The sequence below is a fragment of the Ammospiza nelsoni genome, chromosome 10, assembly GCF_027579445.1.
Source record: "Ammospiza nelsoni isolate bAmmNel1 chromosome 10, bAmmNel1.pri, whole genome shotgun sequence".
Taxonomy (NCBI): Eukaryota; Metazoa; Chordata; class Aves; order Passeriformes; family Passerellidae; genus Ammospiza; species Ammospiza nelsoni.
This window is the reverse complement of record NC_080642.1, coordinates 12,126,315-12,143,410: the sequence shown is the minus strand read 5'-3', so window position 1 is coordinate 12,143,410 and position 17,096 is coordinate 12,126,315. Positions and strand designations below refer to the sequence as shown.

The following is a 17,096-nucleotide window of genomic DNA, read 5'->3' as shown; positions in this document are numbered from 1 at the left end:
CCATCACTGCATCATTGCTTGGAAGGAGGCAACTCCAACATTCCTGGGATGATCTGGGCTGGGGCAGTGGTTTATTGGAAGTGCTGAGGTTTGGTTTCTGTGTTGCCTGGCCGAAAAGCTGTGAGCTTCTGGATGAGTCAGAGTGGGTAGAAGCCCAGCAGCACTGGCAGCGGGCAGACAGAGCCATGATAAGGCTGTGAGAGCCCAGCTCTTGTGTCAGGGCTGCAGGGAGCAGGCAGCTCCCAAGCCCTGTGCCTGACCTTCAGCTGCAGTGCTGTCACAGAAACGGGGAGATTGTTTTGGGAAGTGTGGTTCTGGGAAACTGCTGTGTCACTTGAGTGTGAACTAGAGCACTTGGTGGGTGGTGTTTTCAAAATGCCCATTCTCTGTGCCCAAACGCCTGGGTGTTGCCCCAGAGCAGGTAGGAACATGGCCAGGACTAGTTTCACCCACTTTCCAGCCAGAGGGGTCTGTGGCCATCCAGCATGTCCTGTGGCAGATGGCCTCTCATGCGATGTGACATCATGGTGGCCGTGTCCTCCAGCTGAGGTCCCACTCCCTGCCATGTTCCCACGATCCCTGTCTCCTTCCTTTGAGACTGTCTGGGAGCTCTGCTCTCCATCCCTGCAGTTTGTGTTTGTCCCGGTCTGTCCCCTCTCTGTCCCCTCCACTGCCCTGCAGGCTCCCACCGCTCACAGCATGACACATTTCCTCTCTTCCCCGGCAGCAGCCCCAGCTGTTCCCGTCCTGAGCAGCTCCTCGGTGCCACCGGAACCTCAGCAGAGGTTGCTGCAACGGCAGAGGCACGGGTGGGGTGGGGTGAGAGGGGATTAGAGGCAGGCAGGGAACTTCCAGCTGCCCTTGCATAGCAAGGGACTGCAGTGTCTCTCCAGGAAGCCCAAAGGGGCCACGTGCACTGACTCTCCTCACCTCCTTCCTCCCGAATATCCGTTCCCGGCAGCGGCTGGACCGGGACTGCCTGGAGGAGGTGGGCGAGGTGGGGGGACCTGGGCTGGGTGACGGAACCCAAGGGCACCCCAGTGCATCCCTGTGTGCTGGAGGGGCAGGGAGGGCTGGCAGCAGGCGCCCCTGAACAAGCTGATGGATGCTTTCCAAACACCCCTGGGTACCAGGCTCCATCACCTGTGTGTCAGGACTGCTGAGGGGGCAGAGCAGGGGCAGCCATTGGGAGACAGCTTGCTCTGGGGTTCCAGGGACGCCTGCAGTGGGAGTTCCTCGGTGCCAAGGTGTTCCTCATGGCTTGTGGGCAATGCTCTGGCTTACTCAGGGCTCTCTGAAGCAGCCTGGCCCATGGCTGGCACCCACGCAGCTGCTGACCCTGGCACAGTTCTTGCTTCCTGGCAGTGCTGGTTGTGGTGCCCACAGGACAGAGCCCACAGTGTCTGCTTGTGGGTTCGTGGCCCCTTGGCACCTGTGGCTGTGGGGGGAATGAGAGCTGTGACCTGGGCAGGGTCTCTGTGCCAGGGTTCTGCCTGTACTGGCCCTGGGCTTACAGGAGCCATGGATGGGGAAACAAGAGCTGTGCCTGTGCCAAGGAAGTACCATGGAGCAGCCCTGGTGTGGACTCATGCCAGGGAAGGACAGGGTTGTGCCCAGGGGTTTGGCTTTGCATGTCTGCCCCCATGGGTCAGTGGCTGTGTCCCACAGGGGACTCTGAGGGCCAAGCCACCGCCTGGGCACTGGCTGACATGAGCAGCATGTTCACAGGGCCCTCTATTTGTCTTCTTACAAGAGCACTGGGGTTCAGGAGGGGGAAACCCAAAAGTGATCCTTGAAGTGCGTGCTCTGCTGAGGAAACAGGAGTTGGAAGCAGCTCTGCTCCAGCGCTTTCCCTAACCCCGCCACTGCCCCTGTGCTGATTCATTGATTTGGACGGGTTTTATTCTGGGAGGGGAAGAATGAACCACACTCTGCTCTCCTGCCAGCACGGGGCTGTGCTCGCTCGCTGCTCGTGGCTGCAGGACACTCGGGTAAGTCTCCTTCTCCTGCTGTCCCTCTGAGTGGACACGGATTCCAGGGACTGCCAAGGCAGCTCTGAGGGGTGGTGGTGGAGTGGTGGGATCTGCACATTCAGCACCTTTTCATTTGATGGAGATGTTTATCTTGCAAGGGTTCTCCGAAAAAGTGAGACCACTTGGATGCTATGGGAGCTGAAAGGGTTTCATAGGCAATGTATCCTAGACAATGATCAAGAGAGAAAATTAAACAGCAAAGTACTGTTTTGGGGGGGCTGATGTTAGGAGCAGTGGGATGCTGAGGGGCTGAGCAGCAGAGAATGTTCAGCCTCTTGGTCTGTAAGTTTTTATCCCTAGAAGAAAAAGAGATATCAATTGTTTCCAGCTGCTTTTCCTGAAGGTTGCTCCAGTGTGTGTGCTCTCAGTGCTGCCTTACCAGGGAGTGACATGAGCAGAGCTTTTGATGTGTTGAACTTTGGGGAAGTTTATAAATGTCTTGCTATAAACATAGCTGTTCTTGGATGTAGATTGTTTCCATATGGGAAACATAAACCATGCTGGCTTGTGGAGGGCTCCTCCCTCCCTGCCTGAGAGCAAGAGTGTTCCCTGTGGGGAGGGCAGGGCTGTGCCCCAGTACCCTGGGTGCCAGCTGGGGCACTGTGGCCAGACCCCTGTGCTGCCTGAATTGCCTGTCTGGCTGAGCCGTGCTCAGAGCAGGAGCTGCAAGTTTTCTCCCTCCCTTGTGCCACATGAAGCTGTTAATGGGGGGCTGCTCCATGCCAGCCTGGCACAAGGCTGCTGCTTTGATCTAGGGAGGGAGGAAGCTCACAGCCCAGAGGAGAGAGTGTCCATGGTATCTGTGCTCAGGGGTAATGGAGAGCTTTGCTGGGCACCACCCCTGGGACCAGCCTGCAGGCACGTGCCCACATCAGACACCCCACTCATGGCAAAAACAGGCCAGGCAGAGACCTCCTGCTAGGGATGGGGGAACAGGGCCAGCCTGTACCCAGCCTGGGTCCTGCAGGACTGGACTAAAGGGCTAAAGCATCCCTATACACTGCTCTTGGATTTGCAACTGGAGCTCAGAGCTCAGACGGTGCTGGGGGCACTGGGCCAATGCTGGGACCAGCTACAGGTGCCACGAGCCAGCTCTGGTGAAGGTCTGGGCTCTTTGGTGGTGCTGGGAGGCCAGTGCTGCTGGCAGCAGCTCACCACACTCTGTAAAACAGGAAACCACACTCCTGGCTGCTAGAAGAGCCCAGAGAGCTGGGACGCCAGGGATGCCACTAATAGCTGTGGTATGGCAGCCAGGCACTGTGGCCTCCAGCTCTGTCTTGCTCTGAGCTCCTGCTTGGGCTGAGTCAAGCTTTGCCTGCCCCAAGCCTTCCTTGTCCACCCTTTTCTGCCTCGTTGCCATGCTGGGAGCAGGATGGCCACAGCCTCGGTGGCTTTTCCAGGGGGAAAGCAGCACCCATCCCTTGCAGTGACTCTGGAGCTGGGAACCCCCAGGGTTGAACCCCCCTCCTTTGTTTTTTCTGCAGGCCCAATGGAGCAGGGAGGCTGGCAGCGGTGGCTGCTGCTGGTGGTGGGCATCCAGCTGGCCAGCAGCCAGTGCCCAGAGCAGTGCCAGTGTGTCCGCAGTGCCCAGGTGGAGTGCTTTGGTGCCGACATCAGCACGGTGCCCAGCCCCATCCCTGCCAACGCCATGACCCTGCAGATCATCAACACGCACATCGCCGAGCTGGGCGACGCCGCCTTCGGCAACGCCTCCCTGCTCATCGGGCTGCGTGTGGAGAAGAACCTCCTGTCTCGCATCAGCCCCGGGGCCTTCCAGAACCTGCCCGACCTGCGCTACCTCAGCCTGGCCAGCAACAAGCTGCAGGAGCTCCCTGTGCAGGTCTTTGAGCCTCTGGACAAGCTGGAGTCTCTGCTCCTCTCCAGCAACCAGATCCTCCAGGTCGAGCCTTCCCACTTCGCCCATCTGAGCAACCTCAAAGAGCTGCAGCTGCACGGGAACAACCTGAAGGAGCTGCAGGAGGGGGTGTTTGACCAGCTGACCAGCCTCACCAAGCTCAACCTGGCCAGGAACAACATCGACCGCCTGCCGCCCCGGGCCTTCGAGCGGCTGGCGCGGCTGCAGGTGCTGCGGCTCTACGAGAACCGGCTCCGGCACATCCCGGTGGGCACCTTCGATGGGCTGCCGGAGCTGCAGGAGCTGGGGCTGCACCAGAACCAGTTGGAGACGCTGTCCCCGGAGCTCTTTGTGCACAACACCAACCTGCAGAAGCTCTACCTGTCCAACAACTTCCTCACCACTCTGCCGAGCGGCGTCTTTTTGCCCCTGCAAGCTCTCGCCAAGATCACCCTGCACGTCAACCGCCTGCGGGACATCTCCCCCAGCGCCTTTGGGCCCACGCCCAACCTGCAGGAGCTCTGGCTTTACGAGAATGAGCTTTCCAGCCTCCCCACTGCCGTCTTCAGCAACCTGACCCAGCTGCAGCTCCTGGTTCTCAGCACGAACCGGCTGCGGTCGGTGCCACCAGGGGCTTTCCAGGGCCTGGGGGAGCTGCTGGAGCTGTCGCTGCACTCCAATGCCCTGCGCCGCCTGGATGCCCGGGCACTGGAGGGGATGCCCAAGCTGCAGAACATCTCTCTGCACCACAACCAGCTGCAGGCACTGCCACGGGGCCTCTTCAGGGCCACCCCTGGGCTGCGGCACCTGCAGCTGCACTACAATGCCCTGGAGTACCTGCCTGCCGGCATCTTCTCCCCACTGACTGCCCTGAGAGAGGTGAGGCTGCACAACAACTCCTGGCGCTGTGACAAGGGCATCCTGCCCCTGCAGGGCTGGCTGGAGGAGAACCCTCACAAGGTGGGTGAGATATCCCCGCTGTGTGCCCAGCCTCCTGCCCTGCAGGGCATCCCCATCGCCGGGCTGCCACAGGACCACTTCATCGACCCCCAGCCCCCCACTGCTGCTGCTCCTCATCCCAGCACCCTGCTCCCTGCTGACACCTCTGTGGCAACCTCAGATGATGCCTCAGCAGCAGAAGATGCCTCGATGGAGCCCCCCACGGGGCTGCCAGCCTCCCCACAGGAGGATGAGGAGGAGAAGAAAGAGGAGGAAGAGAGGGGGCAGTGGGGGCTGACACGCCTGCAGAGTGGGGTGGTGGTAGCAGTCATCGTGCTGGTGAGTGTGGCCCTGCTGGCTGCTCTGGTGGCACTGGTGGTCTATGGCTGTAGGAAGAAGAGCCACGTTGTGCTCATGAGGATGAAGGCTCCGAATGAAGCCTGAGTATCTGGCAGACCCTGAGGACAGAGGTGCTTGTGGGGGTTAAAGGACATGACAGAGGCTCTGCATCAGCTGCCCTTGCTGACTGGGATGGGACAACATCACCGTGTGCGCTGTGTGTACCACTGTCCTTCTCTGCTTTGCTCTGTCCCTGCTCTGCAGCAGGGTTTCCCCATGGCTGCCCACTGTCCCCAGCCCTTCCTGCCTCCAGTGCAGCCTCTGTGCTCCTTCCCTGCCCGGGTCCAGCAGCTGAGGTGTGGGATGCAGAGCCAGGAGCCACAGCCTGGCCATGATGGTGCTTTACCCCAAATAACAGGACTTCCCCATCCTTCACCTTGCCTCATTCCCTGCAATGCTGCCCCCTCATGCTGCCTGCTGCCCTCACCCCTGCCCAGCCCCTCTTTCCCACCTTCTGCCCCCACCATGCCTCCCACCTTGCCCCTGCCTGGGCAGGCAGTGTGAGCCATCATGCTGGGCCACCTTTGCCCCAGGGGAGCTGTGTGTCCTGTGCTGCTCCATCACTCACCGGTGCCTGGGCAGGGCTCCCCGCAGGGCTCCAGGCTGGCTGGCACACCCTGAGTGTCTCAGCTGCATCCCAGCTGCCCTCCCTGCCTGCAGGCAGGGCAGGCCAGAGCATAGCCAGCATCCTCTCCTGCTCCTGGCTCCTGCCTCCTTCCCTCATGCTCCTCCAGCCAGGAGAGGCAGGGACAGTGTGCTGGCATCAGGGATGGGCAGGAGCAGCCCCCCAGCCCTCACTGCAACTGGTGCTGACCCTGCTGTGGCTGTGCCCCTGCCTCAGCCCCACAGGGTGCAGGGGCTTGCACTGTGAGGGTAGAGGAGTGGGACAGTGTGTGTGAAGTGTCTGCAGGGAATGGGAGAAGCTCCTGTGCTTGTGCTCCTGGACTGCTGGGGTGTGTTGGGGCTGCTTCTACTCCACCCCATTCCTGGTCCTCATTTCCTTAACACCCTCCACCAGCTAGAGAGCCACCTGGTCCTGCTCTGCTTGACAAAGCTTCTTCATCCTCTTCTTACTCCCTTGAGTGCCCTCCTGTGTGTGCCCAGTGCCCCTGCCTGGTGGCAGCCCTTGGCCAGGGGGGATACTGGCAGCACAGCGTGCTGGCTGCTCTGCAGTTTGCAAATGGGTGCCAGTGCCATGCCATCCCCTGTACCCAGCTGCCTTCTCCAGTCGTAGCACGACCATGGGGGATTGAGCTCACCTCCATGTGTGCTGCAGTGGCACCGCTGCCTGAGGACTGCTGCTGTGGGACAAGGTGTGTGTTTGGTGTCCACCCTGCAGTGCTGGCTGCTCACAGCACCTCAGCAGCCAGTGCTGGTACAAGCAGCTCCAGCCTGGTGCATGTGAGGGGCCACCCCTCTGGGCCGAGTCCTGCATGGTAACAGGAGACTCATGACTGTGTCACGGGGCTGTTGGGTGCTGATGTGTGACCTTCTCATTAAAGTGCCACTGTCCACTCCAAGTGCCAAGAGCTGTTTATTCACTCCTTTATGGTGGGCAGCAGGGGAATGGCCCAGCAGGGACAGGGGCTGCACTTGATTTCCACTCCTCAGAGATTTTTACAGCATTGAGGAAAAGCCTGTATGAGTTGGTGAGGCTGGGACAGGGCTGTGGGCTGTGTTTGCAGAGCCCTTGCTGGTCCCTGGACTCCAACCTGGCATGATGGACCAAGGAGGGCTAAGCCATACAACAGCAGTGGGTGGGCTTTTGGTGAGTAAGCTGAGACCCCAGCAAGCTTCTCCATGGAGACACTGACTGTCTCCTGCATAGTCCACTGCTAGGGTGGTGGGAGCTTGCTTGGCTCCCTTCAGAGCTGGCTGCCACTGAATTGTGTCAGCTGTGTTTTTCCATGTGTCACCATCTGCTCCATGAGTGCAGTGAAGTATCCCTCCTCCTGCCCCTCAGGGTGTCTCCATGGCTGCTGGCAGCCCAGCCTGTGCCAACACAGGCCCTTGCAATGCAGCTTTTATGGCAGTGTGGGCTGCTCCTCTGGGCAGGCTGAAACTCTTTGGGAGTTCAGCTGATCCATGGCTCCCTTGCAATCCCACTGCTGGCTGGGATGCAAAACCCCATGATGGTCCCACAGTGGTCCCCTCCCCAGAGAATCACAAGGTTGGAAAAGACCTCTAACCTCATGTACAGCCTTCATCTGCCTTGCTAAGCTGCACCTGGTCTCTTTTCTCATGGCAGAGATATTTTGAGCACCATTTCCCAGTGAGATTTGATAAAATTCTGGGGCTCTCTTAGGAGGTTTCTGGAAGCAAGTATGCTGACCTTGGTGTGGGACTGGAGCCACCTGTGACAGCAGCACCCTGCCACCACCATCCCTGCCCCAGTGGATGTCCGGGGCCAGAACCCCATTTCCTTGCCAGGATGCTCACAGGCAGCTGCCTCTGGCCTCACCTCCAGTCCCCTGGAGGCTGGGTTATTTTTCAGAGTACTCCAAGGACACGGGCTGTTGTTGCTGATAAGCAGTGAGGGCAGCTCCGCCCCAGCAGGAACAGCTTGTTCCTGGCTTCCCATCCACCCAGAAAACACTGTCCCATCCCAGCCAGCAGCATCCCCGCACATCTGCCACACGTTTGGTGACCGACCCCGTGATGCCACACTTGGTAAGTGGTGCCCACACTGCTTGGGTAGTTTGGGGGCCTGGGATGGGTGGGAGCCTCTGTTGGCTCTGTGAGCACAAGCAAGAGGGAGGGAAGGAAATGCCAAGGCCAGTGCTGCTCTCAAGTGCCAGTGTAAGTCCAGAGGAGCTCCACTGATGCGGGGTGTCTGTAGGTGGGCCTTGCTCTGGGGTGGGCAATGTCCCCCATCACGAAGCAGCACTGCAATGTATCCCAGCTAGGGAGGGACTGGCAGAGGTCTGGGGGCCACCGCCTCAAAAAGTGCTTCTGTGGGCTGGGAATAGGCATTTGGTCAGGCTGAATATCCCTCCAGCAGGTTGATGCTGCTCTGATTCCCTGTGGAAAAAGAAAACTAGAAATACAAGTGGTGGGGCCCACAGCTACTGCCACTGAGCTGAGAGCAGCCCTGCAGGGCTGTCCCCATCACCCAATGTGCACAGCACAGCCCTGTGTTTCACAGATTCTCCTGCCCTAGAACCTGGCTTTGTGCCTGTGGAGACATCTGATGAGGGTACAGGTTTCCCCCAAGAATTCCAGGGACCTACACAGGTCCCACCTCAGCAGCTGCTCTGCAGGATGTGGCTGCTCACCACCTCTGGTGAGGGTGGCATCACCCTGACTGTCACAGGGTGGGCTGGGGCACAGATAAAAACCCTGGGGAGACAGCTGGGAGGGAAATGCTTCCCATTCCTGCAAGGGGAGTGCTGGGGAGGTGCTGGCAGCAGGGGCTGGAGTGATCCCCATGGCCAGGGCAGCTGCCTATGCTGGTGGTGTCTCAGAGCTTGATCCTGCATTTCTGGCTGCAGAAGCCCTTTCCCCAGCAGTGCCTGCCTATGGGTGCATGGGGTAAGGCTTGGTTCCTTCTCCAGTGCAGGCTGCTGATCTACGTGCTGCTGGGGCTGGGGTCCCTGCTGGTGGGGGCACTGTCCCCATCCTGCCCCCCTGCCTGCCAGTGCTATGACACCTCCAAAGTCTTCTGCTCAAACGAAAGGATACGGGAGATCCCGGAGGGCCTGCCAGGAAGTGCCAGCCACCTCTTCTTCGTGGAGACAGCTCTGAGCAGCATCCGCAGCGGGCACTTGGTCTCCAGCACCACGCTCACCAAGCTGGTCTTCATCAATAACAACATCCAGGAGCTGCAGCCTGGTGCCTTTCAGGGGCTGCCCAGCCTCACTGAGCTGGAGGTGTCAGGCAACCCCTTGCCAGCTGTCAGCCCTGGGACACTGGCAGGGCTGACCAGCCTCAGCAAGCTCTCCCTCAGAGCCAACACCATCCGCACCCTGCAGCCGGGGCTCTTCACTGCCTCTTGCCGCCTGCAGGACCTGAGCTTGGCAGGGAACAGGATCGAGGCACTGCCCCCTGGCATCTTCCGCCCACTCCGGCGGCTCCAGGCCCTGGACCTGTCACAGAATGCTCTGCCCGAGCTGCCAGATGGGCTGCTGGCCCCACTTGTCGCCCTTCGTGTCCTCAAGCTCAGTGACAACCTGCTGGCACGGCTGCCTCCTGGTGCTTTCAGGGCACTTGGCCAGCTCACCGAGCTCCACCTGGACGGCAACCAGCTGGAGGAGCTGCCCTCGGGCATCTTCTCCAGGCTGGGGGCGCTGCGGCGGCTGCAGCTGCAGCACAATGCCCTGGGCAGCCTGGCCCCCGACATCTTCACGGGTCTCCTCAACCTCACTGTCCTCAGCCTGGAGGGCAACAACCTGGCCACCGTGCCTGCCCTGCTGTTCGCTGGCACCCCTGGCCTCCTCCACCTCTCACTGGCTCGCAACCGGCTGGAGACACTGCACCAGGAGCTCTTTGCCAACCTGTCAGTGCTGGAAACCCTGGAGCTCTCACACAATGCCATAGATCACCTGCCCACCGGGGCTTTCCAGGGTCTGGAAGGGCTGACAGAGCTCCAGCTGAGCCACAACAACCTCTCCAGCCTGCCGGCGGGGCTGCTGGCCGGGCTGCCCCTCCTCACGGCCCTGGTGCTGGACCACAACCGCCTGGCCCGCCTGCCCGCGGGGCTCTTCGATGCCAACGATGAGCTGGTGCGTGTGGGGCTGGCTGGCAACCCCTGGCTCTGCGACTGCCACCTCTCCTACCTCCTGCACTGGCTCCAGAGCTTTGCTGAGCCCCTCACCCACGGCCAAGCCTTCTGTGCCAACCCGGCTGCTCTCCAGGGCCGGTCCCTGCTGGAGGTTTCCCGCGGGCAGCTCCAGTGCCCGGGAGCACACGGCGTGCCCCCGGAGGAGGGCTGGGACACAGATGCTCCGGGGCAGTGCACCTACAGCGACCCCGAGGGCACGGTGAGCGTGGCCTGCAATGCCACATCGTGCCAGGAGCTCAGCCTGCGCCTCCCTCCTCCCCGGCCGGAGCGGGGCCTGGGGGCGGCCTACCGGCGGGCCTGGCTGCTGCGCTCCCGCTGCGGCACGCTGCAGGTCAGCGTCCTTGTCACAGCACAGAGAGGGAGCGAGGTCACACCACCAGCTCCCCCCGCCGTGCCCTAAGGCCTGGGCAGGCGTTTGCTTCTGCTCTGGCAGCCTCTGGACCAGCCTGGGAAGCAAACAGCTCTCCGTCTTGCTCTGCTACCGCTGCCATGGTCCCCAGCTGTCCCCGAGCCCTCCACAACAGCTGGCCTGAGGCTATTTAACCTCTCAGCTATGTGTTTCCTGTGTATTTCAAATATAATTAAAATGTATCTATTATTTCTGTGTACTAGTTCCCATGGCAGAGAGAGGAATCATTCTGTTCCTCCCATCACTGTCCGCGTGTCTGGGAGAGACAGCAAAGGCCTATGTGGTGCATTGGGATCTTGCCAGGAGCTGCATGGTGGGGCATAGTGCAGGTGCCTGGGGGTGAGTAGGTGCCACTGGCATTCTCGCGGTGTGATCGTGTCTGCCTGCTGCAGCCACCTCCCCTTGGCACTGCAGGGGGAAGAGAGCTGCAGCCTGGCAAAAGCTGAGGGCATGGATTTGTGCTGTCCAAGGGAGGTGTGGGTGAGGGCTGCTGATTGCCCGGCAAGGGGCATGAGCTGCCTGCCTGCAGGGTGAGCTCCAGCCCAGGTGAGCACAGGCAGGTCCCACTCCTTCCATCTCAGGGCTTGGTGTACAGCCCTGCAGCCTGAACATGGAAAGTGGCAACTTTCACATAAACTTTGCTGGGAGGATGAGTGGAACAGATTGCCCAGTGAGGTCGTAGATTCTCCTTCTCTGAATATACTAAAAAGCCAAGTGAACAGAGCTATGGGTACCCAGGGAACCCTACTTCAGCAGGGCGGTTGGACTAGATGGCTTCCACTGGTCCCTTCCAACCTCTCCCATCTTGGGATTCTCACTCTGACCTGTGGAGACCTGGCACAAAGTCCCAGTAGCGCTGCCCAACCGGGGGTGACAGGTAAGGCGTGTGCTCCCCTGGGAGGGCGAGGTGGGTGTAGTAAGTGCACAGGTGTCTGTGTGTGTGTCCGTGTGAGTGTCCTTGTGTCTGTGCGTGTCAGGGCCGGCCTGTCCGTGTGTGTCTGCCCGTGCCCGCGGTGTCTGCGAGTGTCCCTGGGTGTCTGCGAGTGTCCCCGTGTCTGTCTGTCCGAGTCTGGCGGTGCTGCGGCACCATCTCGTGGCCATCGGGACCGGGCTCCGCAGGCAGAGCCGGCGGTGGGGAGCCCCGGTGGTGACATGGATGGATACGACGCTGGAAAAGGGTAAGGCTGTTAAAAATGTGCAGTAGTTTGTTTTAAAATTTGCCAAGAAAAATGCAATGAACCCCAGCAAGCAGAAGCTGATCTTTTATAGAAGTAGGTGAAAATGGAAGAAGTTTAAATGCAGTTGTTGCAATTACCCATTGGGAAGCAATGGATATCCTGGCAGTTTGCCTCAAAATGAGCATCCCACAGGATGCCCTGCACTAGCCAGGAGCACACAGCACTGGGGTCAGCAAGGTGGAGCTGTGGGGCTGAGCACAGAGCCCGCGTGTTGTTGTATCTGTCGAGCCACAAATGTTTCACTGTTTATAAGCGTTAAAAAAATGGCTTCAGAACCGCACTTTTAGCTACATAAGGCAAATGCTGAGGAATGAAACAGCTGTCTGTTGTGTCGATGGAGGTGGTGTTTGTGAAACTGGTGAGTTATCCTGCTGGAGATACAGGACCACGGAGACCATGGCTGCAAACAGGCTGGCCTGGAGATCTTCAGCTTTCCCTGGATGTGACCAGTCGAGTGGTGCCAGCAGATAACGCCTGGGGAGTACGTGACTGCGTCGCCTCCGAGGGGTTTCTGCCGTGGCCTCTTGCACTGGGGGCACAGTTCCCTGGCCCCTTATCTCCCCACACAGACTGGTGTCCTGACCTCACGTGAAACTGAGCCCCGTGCCTGGGACGTGGATAAAGAGCTGGCCAGGTGATGAGACCCCCATCCGGTGTCCTCACTCCTCCATGGCATGGCTCGCCCCGTGGCTGAACTCGTTTGCAAGTGCTCAGCCAAGTAAGTGATGCAAAATGCTTCTTTTGTGCTCTCTAAAATATGCTGGGAGGGGCGGTGTGGAGGGCTGTTGGTGTTTCCTTGCAGCAAGGAGCGGGGGAGGCTTCAGTGCCATGAGCTGGGACCATCTCTCCATGACTCTGCCTGGCTGGAGTAGGGGACAAGCACGGGACCACAGTGAGGGTTTAAAAAGGGTTTTGTGGTTCAAAACTGCCAATTTTCATCCCCACACCCTCAGATGTTTCTACATTTCACCCAGTGCACTGCCCCTGCATCAGAAGTGAAGCAGGCACTTCTACAGCCACAGCCCCGGCTCTTCCACTTGAGTCTCCCTGGGGAGAGGATGGGCAGGGAGCAGCAGTGGCTGAGCCCTGGGGCAGCCTGCACAACCAGTGTCACCTCCCATCCATTTATCTTCAAACCCAATGGCTTTCAGTCTCCTGTATTTGCTGATGTCTCTATGTTCTTTTAAAAAATAACTTTTCATAGAAGATTTACCCTCCCAGAATAAGTTTTTTTGCATGGCCAGCTTTGATGGTCACCCAAGAAGAAACTCGCACCTCTTTTACCTGCTCCCACCCAGGGCTGTGAATTAAAAGTTGGAAATATGGTCCCAGTGAGGTGCTCATGGCAGTTAAACCCCAGTTAATGTGTTAGCTGAGTGTTTCCAAATGTTTCCACGGAAGAAGTGGGCTCTACTAGTAGGTGTGCATCAGTGATTTCACTTCCTACCTGCAAGGTCAGAGCCCCAAATGTTGGGTGTTAAATAGTTCATCTGTGGACATTCCAAGGTTTTAATGAGCCTTGCTGTAAAGCTTGGATGCTGTTCTCACATTAACTATTTCTGTCTGTCAGAGCTGCATGACCAAGGCCAAAATATGGTACAATTAGCAAGAATCCTAAAAAAGAGGTGCTTAGAAACCATGTTTTAAATCAGCCCCTTGAACTAAGAGAAGCAGAAATGAAATAGCAAGTCTGCCCAGCACAGTGTGGAAATTCTAAGCACACGAGGTCCTGTGGTCTTGGCTGGCTCCTGGGAGCCCTGCTGATCCCTCATTAGCAAGTGCAGGGCTGACTGCTTCTGTTGTTGCATGAATGGGCTGCTGCCCTGTGACTAACTGGACCCGCTGGGGCAGCACTAATGGCAGCAGCACTTTGCCTTCTTCACCCAGGCAGACTGAGCCTGCAGTTCAAACACGTGAGAAGGGCCAGAGAACAGACTGTCCAGCCCTTGTCCCTCCTGCAGCATCTCCCAGGGCAAGCTATGAGCTGGCTTGCCTTCCCTCTCCATCCCTTGGTACCAGCAGCAGTGAACTCGTGTAAATGCAGTGAATGTTTGCTTGTCCAGTCTCTTTTTCTCATGAAATGAATCATGGTATGTGAATAGAAGAGTCCTGAGAGCTGAACAAGTGTGATACCACAGTTCATGAACTGTGGACAGAGTTTTTGCTCTTCATAACTGATTTTTGAAACTTTTTTTTCCAGAACAATGTACCAGCACTTCCTTTTCCTTTTCCTCTTGTCCTTCAATCCCCATAAATGCCAAGATCAAATCCCAGGTGAAGATCCATATGAAATGCCCAAAGACTATCAGGAGGTCTACAGAGGGACAAAAAATGATGTCAAAGAGATCCCAAAGATTGCAAAGCCCTTTGTTTCTGAGATGATCTTTGTGCAAACCAGCATCACTTCTATAAGTAAAGGTGCCTTCAGGTACATGCCCAACCTGACCAAGATTTTGTTCATTGGCAACAAGATCAAGACTGTTGAACCTGGAGCCTTTGATAATTTGGACAAGTTGAGGGACTTGGATATCTCTGGTGCCTCATTAGAAAAACTATCTGTGGGCACTTTCCAAAACCTCCCAAGTTTACAGAGGCTGGAGCTGAGAGACAGCCAGCTCAAATCCATCCCCAAAGGCCTGTTTGATGAGCTGGAAAGTTTGGGGGAGCTCTCCCTGCACATCAATGCAATCCCTTCTCTTCCAGAAGGCATTTTTGATTCTCTTATCAATCTAACTTTTTTGGACCTGTCTAGAAACAGGATCACAGCTCTTCCTGTGAATGCCTTTAGCAAACTCACCCAGCTGCAAGTCCTCCGGCTGTATGAGAACGAGTTGCAGGAGCTCCCAGAGGGACTGCTAGACAGTCAGCTGGAGCTGCTGGAGCTCAGCCTCCAGAGGAACAGGCTCAGGGCACTGCCACCCATGCTTCTGAGGAGCCTGCCTCACCTCGAGAAACTCCTCTTGGACAACAACCTCATCAAGGTTCTCCCACCTCAGAGCTTTTTTGGTTTAAACAAACTGAAGTTGCTGACTCTGGGTTCAAACCATATTATGGAGCTCCCCTCCTGCCTTTTTGACATCATGCCACACTTGAGGGAGCTGGATCTGGGTAGGAACAGTTTGGCCACACTTCCAGAGGGTGTCTTTGTCAACCTCACATCCCTTGGCAAACTCATCTTGTCCCACAACCAGCTCTCAGCCCTGCCAAGAGGGGTCTTCGCTGGGCTCAGCAAGCTCTCGGACCTCCAGCTGGACACAAATCAGCTCTCTGCTCTGGATGAAGAGGTCTTTGCTTCTCTCCCAAATCTGAAAACCCTCAATCTTCGAAAGAACCAGCTGGAGAGTGTTCCTCAAGGGCTCCTAGACCCTCTGAAGAAGCTCAGCTCAGTGTATCTGAGTGGTAACCCCTGGAAATGTGACTGTAACCTCTGCTACCTGCACCACTGGATCCTAGGCAACAGGGAGAAGGTCAAATTGTCCACCCAAGTCTCCTGCAAGAGCCCACCCCATCTGGCAGGGCAAGAAATAACATTGCTGAGGGACGAACACCTGATTTGCCCAGGTACTCTGCCATTTAACTCCACACCATCACAAAGGACGTCAACATTCCTGTCACGTGGAGCCGTGTCCACAGCAGCTCCAACCATGCTGTCACTGGCATCCTTTCCCATCAGGACACTGCCAACCACTCTTCCACCTGTGGTCACCTCTGCTGTGTTGCCAACCGTGCCCATGGAGGCTGCCTTCACCACTCTGTCACCAACCAAGCTATCTGAGGTCTTTGTCACCATCCCAACACCAGCTGTGCTGCAGAAGGCCTTCAGCACCAGCCCATCAACAACCAATAAGCCCAAGACCTCCACCACCACACCATCAACAGCCAGTGTGCCAAAGCCCTCCATCAGCACCCCATCACCAGCTGTGCTGCCTAAGGCCTCCATGACCAAGCCGTCAACAACCACTGTGCCCAGGTCCTTCATCACCACACCATCACCAAAAGCCTTCATCACCACCTCATCACCACTTGTGCTGCCAGACACCTCCATTACCACCTCATCACCCACTGTGCTGCCAAAGGCCTCCACTGTCACACCATCATCATCAGCTGAGGTGCCCAAGGTTTCCATCACCAGCCCATCATCAGCTGTTTCAACTTCAGCCATCCTAAGGCTACAGACTCCTGGGGCCACCCACCCAGAACCTGTGCCACCCACTCCAGCTTCTGCTTCTGCACAGGTGCCAACAAGCTCACTGGCAGCCACCACCAAACAGGAGCCTCCTGCTCTCTCAGTGCCCAGGGAGAGGCCAGCCACCATCCCACAGGGAACATCCACAACACCCCTTGTCTCAGCTCCCTCTGTGGCTTTCTGGCCATTCCCCAGGACTGCTGCTCTGGGCACAGTCCCGCTGGCCTCCCGTTCACCATCACACCATGCTCCTGCACCAGGCAGGGATTGGGGCTATTCCACCCCCTGTGACTCGTCCACAGCTGGTGTCCAGCCCACCCCCACTGCTCCCCAGCAGGCTCCTGCCCCAGCAGGCACCATCCTGCTCCCAACACCTCCCATCCCCGCACTATCAGACAGCACCAGCTCCTCTCCAGCCTCTGCACCCCTGACCCCCAGCAGTCATCGTGCCTGGGGCCTGTCCCTGTGGACCAGCCCATGGCAGTGCCAGGTGTCCCTGGCCTTGGGGCTGGCCATGCTGGCACTGCAGGCTGCCAGCACGCTGCTGGGAGGGGTGGTCGCCTTCCTTCTCCACCAGGACACCCGCCACCCCCCCGGGCCACCCGTGAGGCTGCTGAGCCTTCAGGGTCTGGCTGCTCCCGGGATCCCTGAGCCAGCCCCGGTGCCACCTTGAGCTTTGCTGCCCTGTATGAGCTGGGTAGTGCCAGCTGTCCTCCCTTGGGGTTTGCAGCCGTGCTGGCCGCAGGGTGCGCTACCCCTGGGATGGGGGGTCCTAGGGCGATCCCAGTGCAGGGGGTCCCAGCAGCCAGGCTGTTGTGGGATGACTCCTGGCGATGCTGGGAGCCTACAAGCCCAATCTCGGTGTCCCTGCCTGGCGGCGCTTCTGCCGAGGGACACTAGATGGGATCCCGACACTAGATGGCATCCCGACACAGGCAGTGGCTGCCACCGCCTGCCACGGCCCCCGGAACGCCGGAGCCTCCGCAGCCGCCGGCCGGGCCCCCGCGGTCAGTCAGGAGCCATGGAGGGTCAGGAGCCCCACCCGGATTCCTCCCATCCCTGGAAGGTGCTTGCAGTCCTTGGAGGAAGATATCACGAGGCTTCCTGCCCCGCACCGCGTCTTGTTCCCTGTGCCACGTTACAGGATGTGTCAGTGTCTGTACCACCGTCACACACAGACCTCTTCCCCTCTCCCTTTCCTCCTCCCTGATATTAAAGCTTCCTCTCTATGTCTGATGTGCTGGTGAGAAGACTACT

General features: G+C 58.3%; 3 protein-coding genes across 4 annotated transcripts; all 3 read left to right on the top strand.

Moving 5' to 3' along the window:
* The first annotated feature begins 954 nt into the window (after positions 1 to 954).
* LOC132077554 (leucine-rich repeat-containing protein 15-like) lies at positions 955 to 6,746 on the top strand. 2 transcript variants are annotated; one of them, XM_059479339.1, is made up of 2 exons: positions 955 to 988; positions 3,518 to 6,746. In XM_059479339.1, the coding sequence occupies exon 2, from the start codon at positions 3,523 to 3,525 to the stop codon at positions 5,269 to 5,271; it is 1,749 nt and encodes a 582-aa protein (XP_059335322.1). In that variant the 5' UTR covers positions 955 to 988; positions 3,518 to 3,522; the 3' UTR covers positions 5,272 to 6,746. The 2 variants fall into 2 exon arrangements, with proteins under 2 accessions (XP_059335322.1, XP_059335321.1); XM_059479338.1 differs by lacking the exon at positions 955 to 988 and adding an exon at positions 1,951 to 1,991.
* Positions 6,747 to 7,793: 1,047 nt separating this feature from the next.
* Positions 7,794 to 10,552, top strand: CPN2 (carboxypeptidase N subunit 2). Its single transcript, XM_059479407.1, has 2 exons — positions 7,794 to 7,896; positions 8,781 to 10,552. Exons 1-2 carry the CDS (start codon positions 7,885 to 7,887, stop codon positions 10,404 to 10,406), a joined length of 1,638 nt encoding a protein of 545 aa, XP_059335390.1. The 5' UTR covers positions 7,794 to 7,884; the 3' UTR covers positions 10,407 to 10,552.
* A 1,320-nt stretch (positions 10,553 to 11,872) lies between these two features.
* LOC132077674 (platelet glycoprotein Ib alpha chain-like) lies at positions 11,873 to 16,512 on the top strand. The gene is made up of 2 exons (XM_059479495.1): positions 11,873 to 12,371; positions 13,854 to 16,512. The coding sequence occupies exons 1-2, from the start codon at positions 12,328 to 12,330 to the stop codon at positions 16,510 to 16,512; spliced, it is 2,703 nt and encodes a 900-aa protein (XP_059335478.1). The 5' UTR covers positions 11,873 to 12,327.
* The last annotated feature ends 584 nt before the right edge of the window (positions 16,513 to 17,096 follow it).

Excerpts from the sequence above, each read along its gene's own strand:
- LOC132077554 (XM_059479339.1), top strand. The coding sequence starts at position 3,523 with ATGGAGCAGGGAGGCTGGCAGCGGTGGCTGCTGCTGGTGGTGGGCATC.
- LOC132077674 (XM_059479495.1), top strand. The coding sequence starts at position 12,328 with ATGGCTCGCCCCGTGGCTGAACTCGTTTGCAAGTGCTCAGCCAA. Across the intron at positions 12,372-13,853 it reads GTTTGCAAGTGCTCAGCCAA|AACAATGTACCAGCACTTCC; the intron begins GTAAGTGATGCA and ends TTTTTTTTCCAG.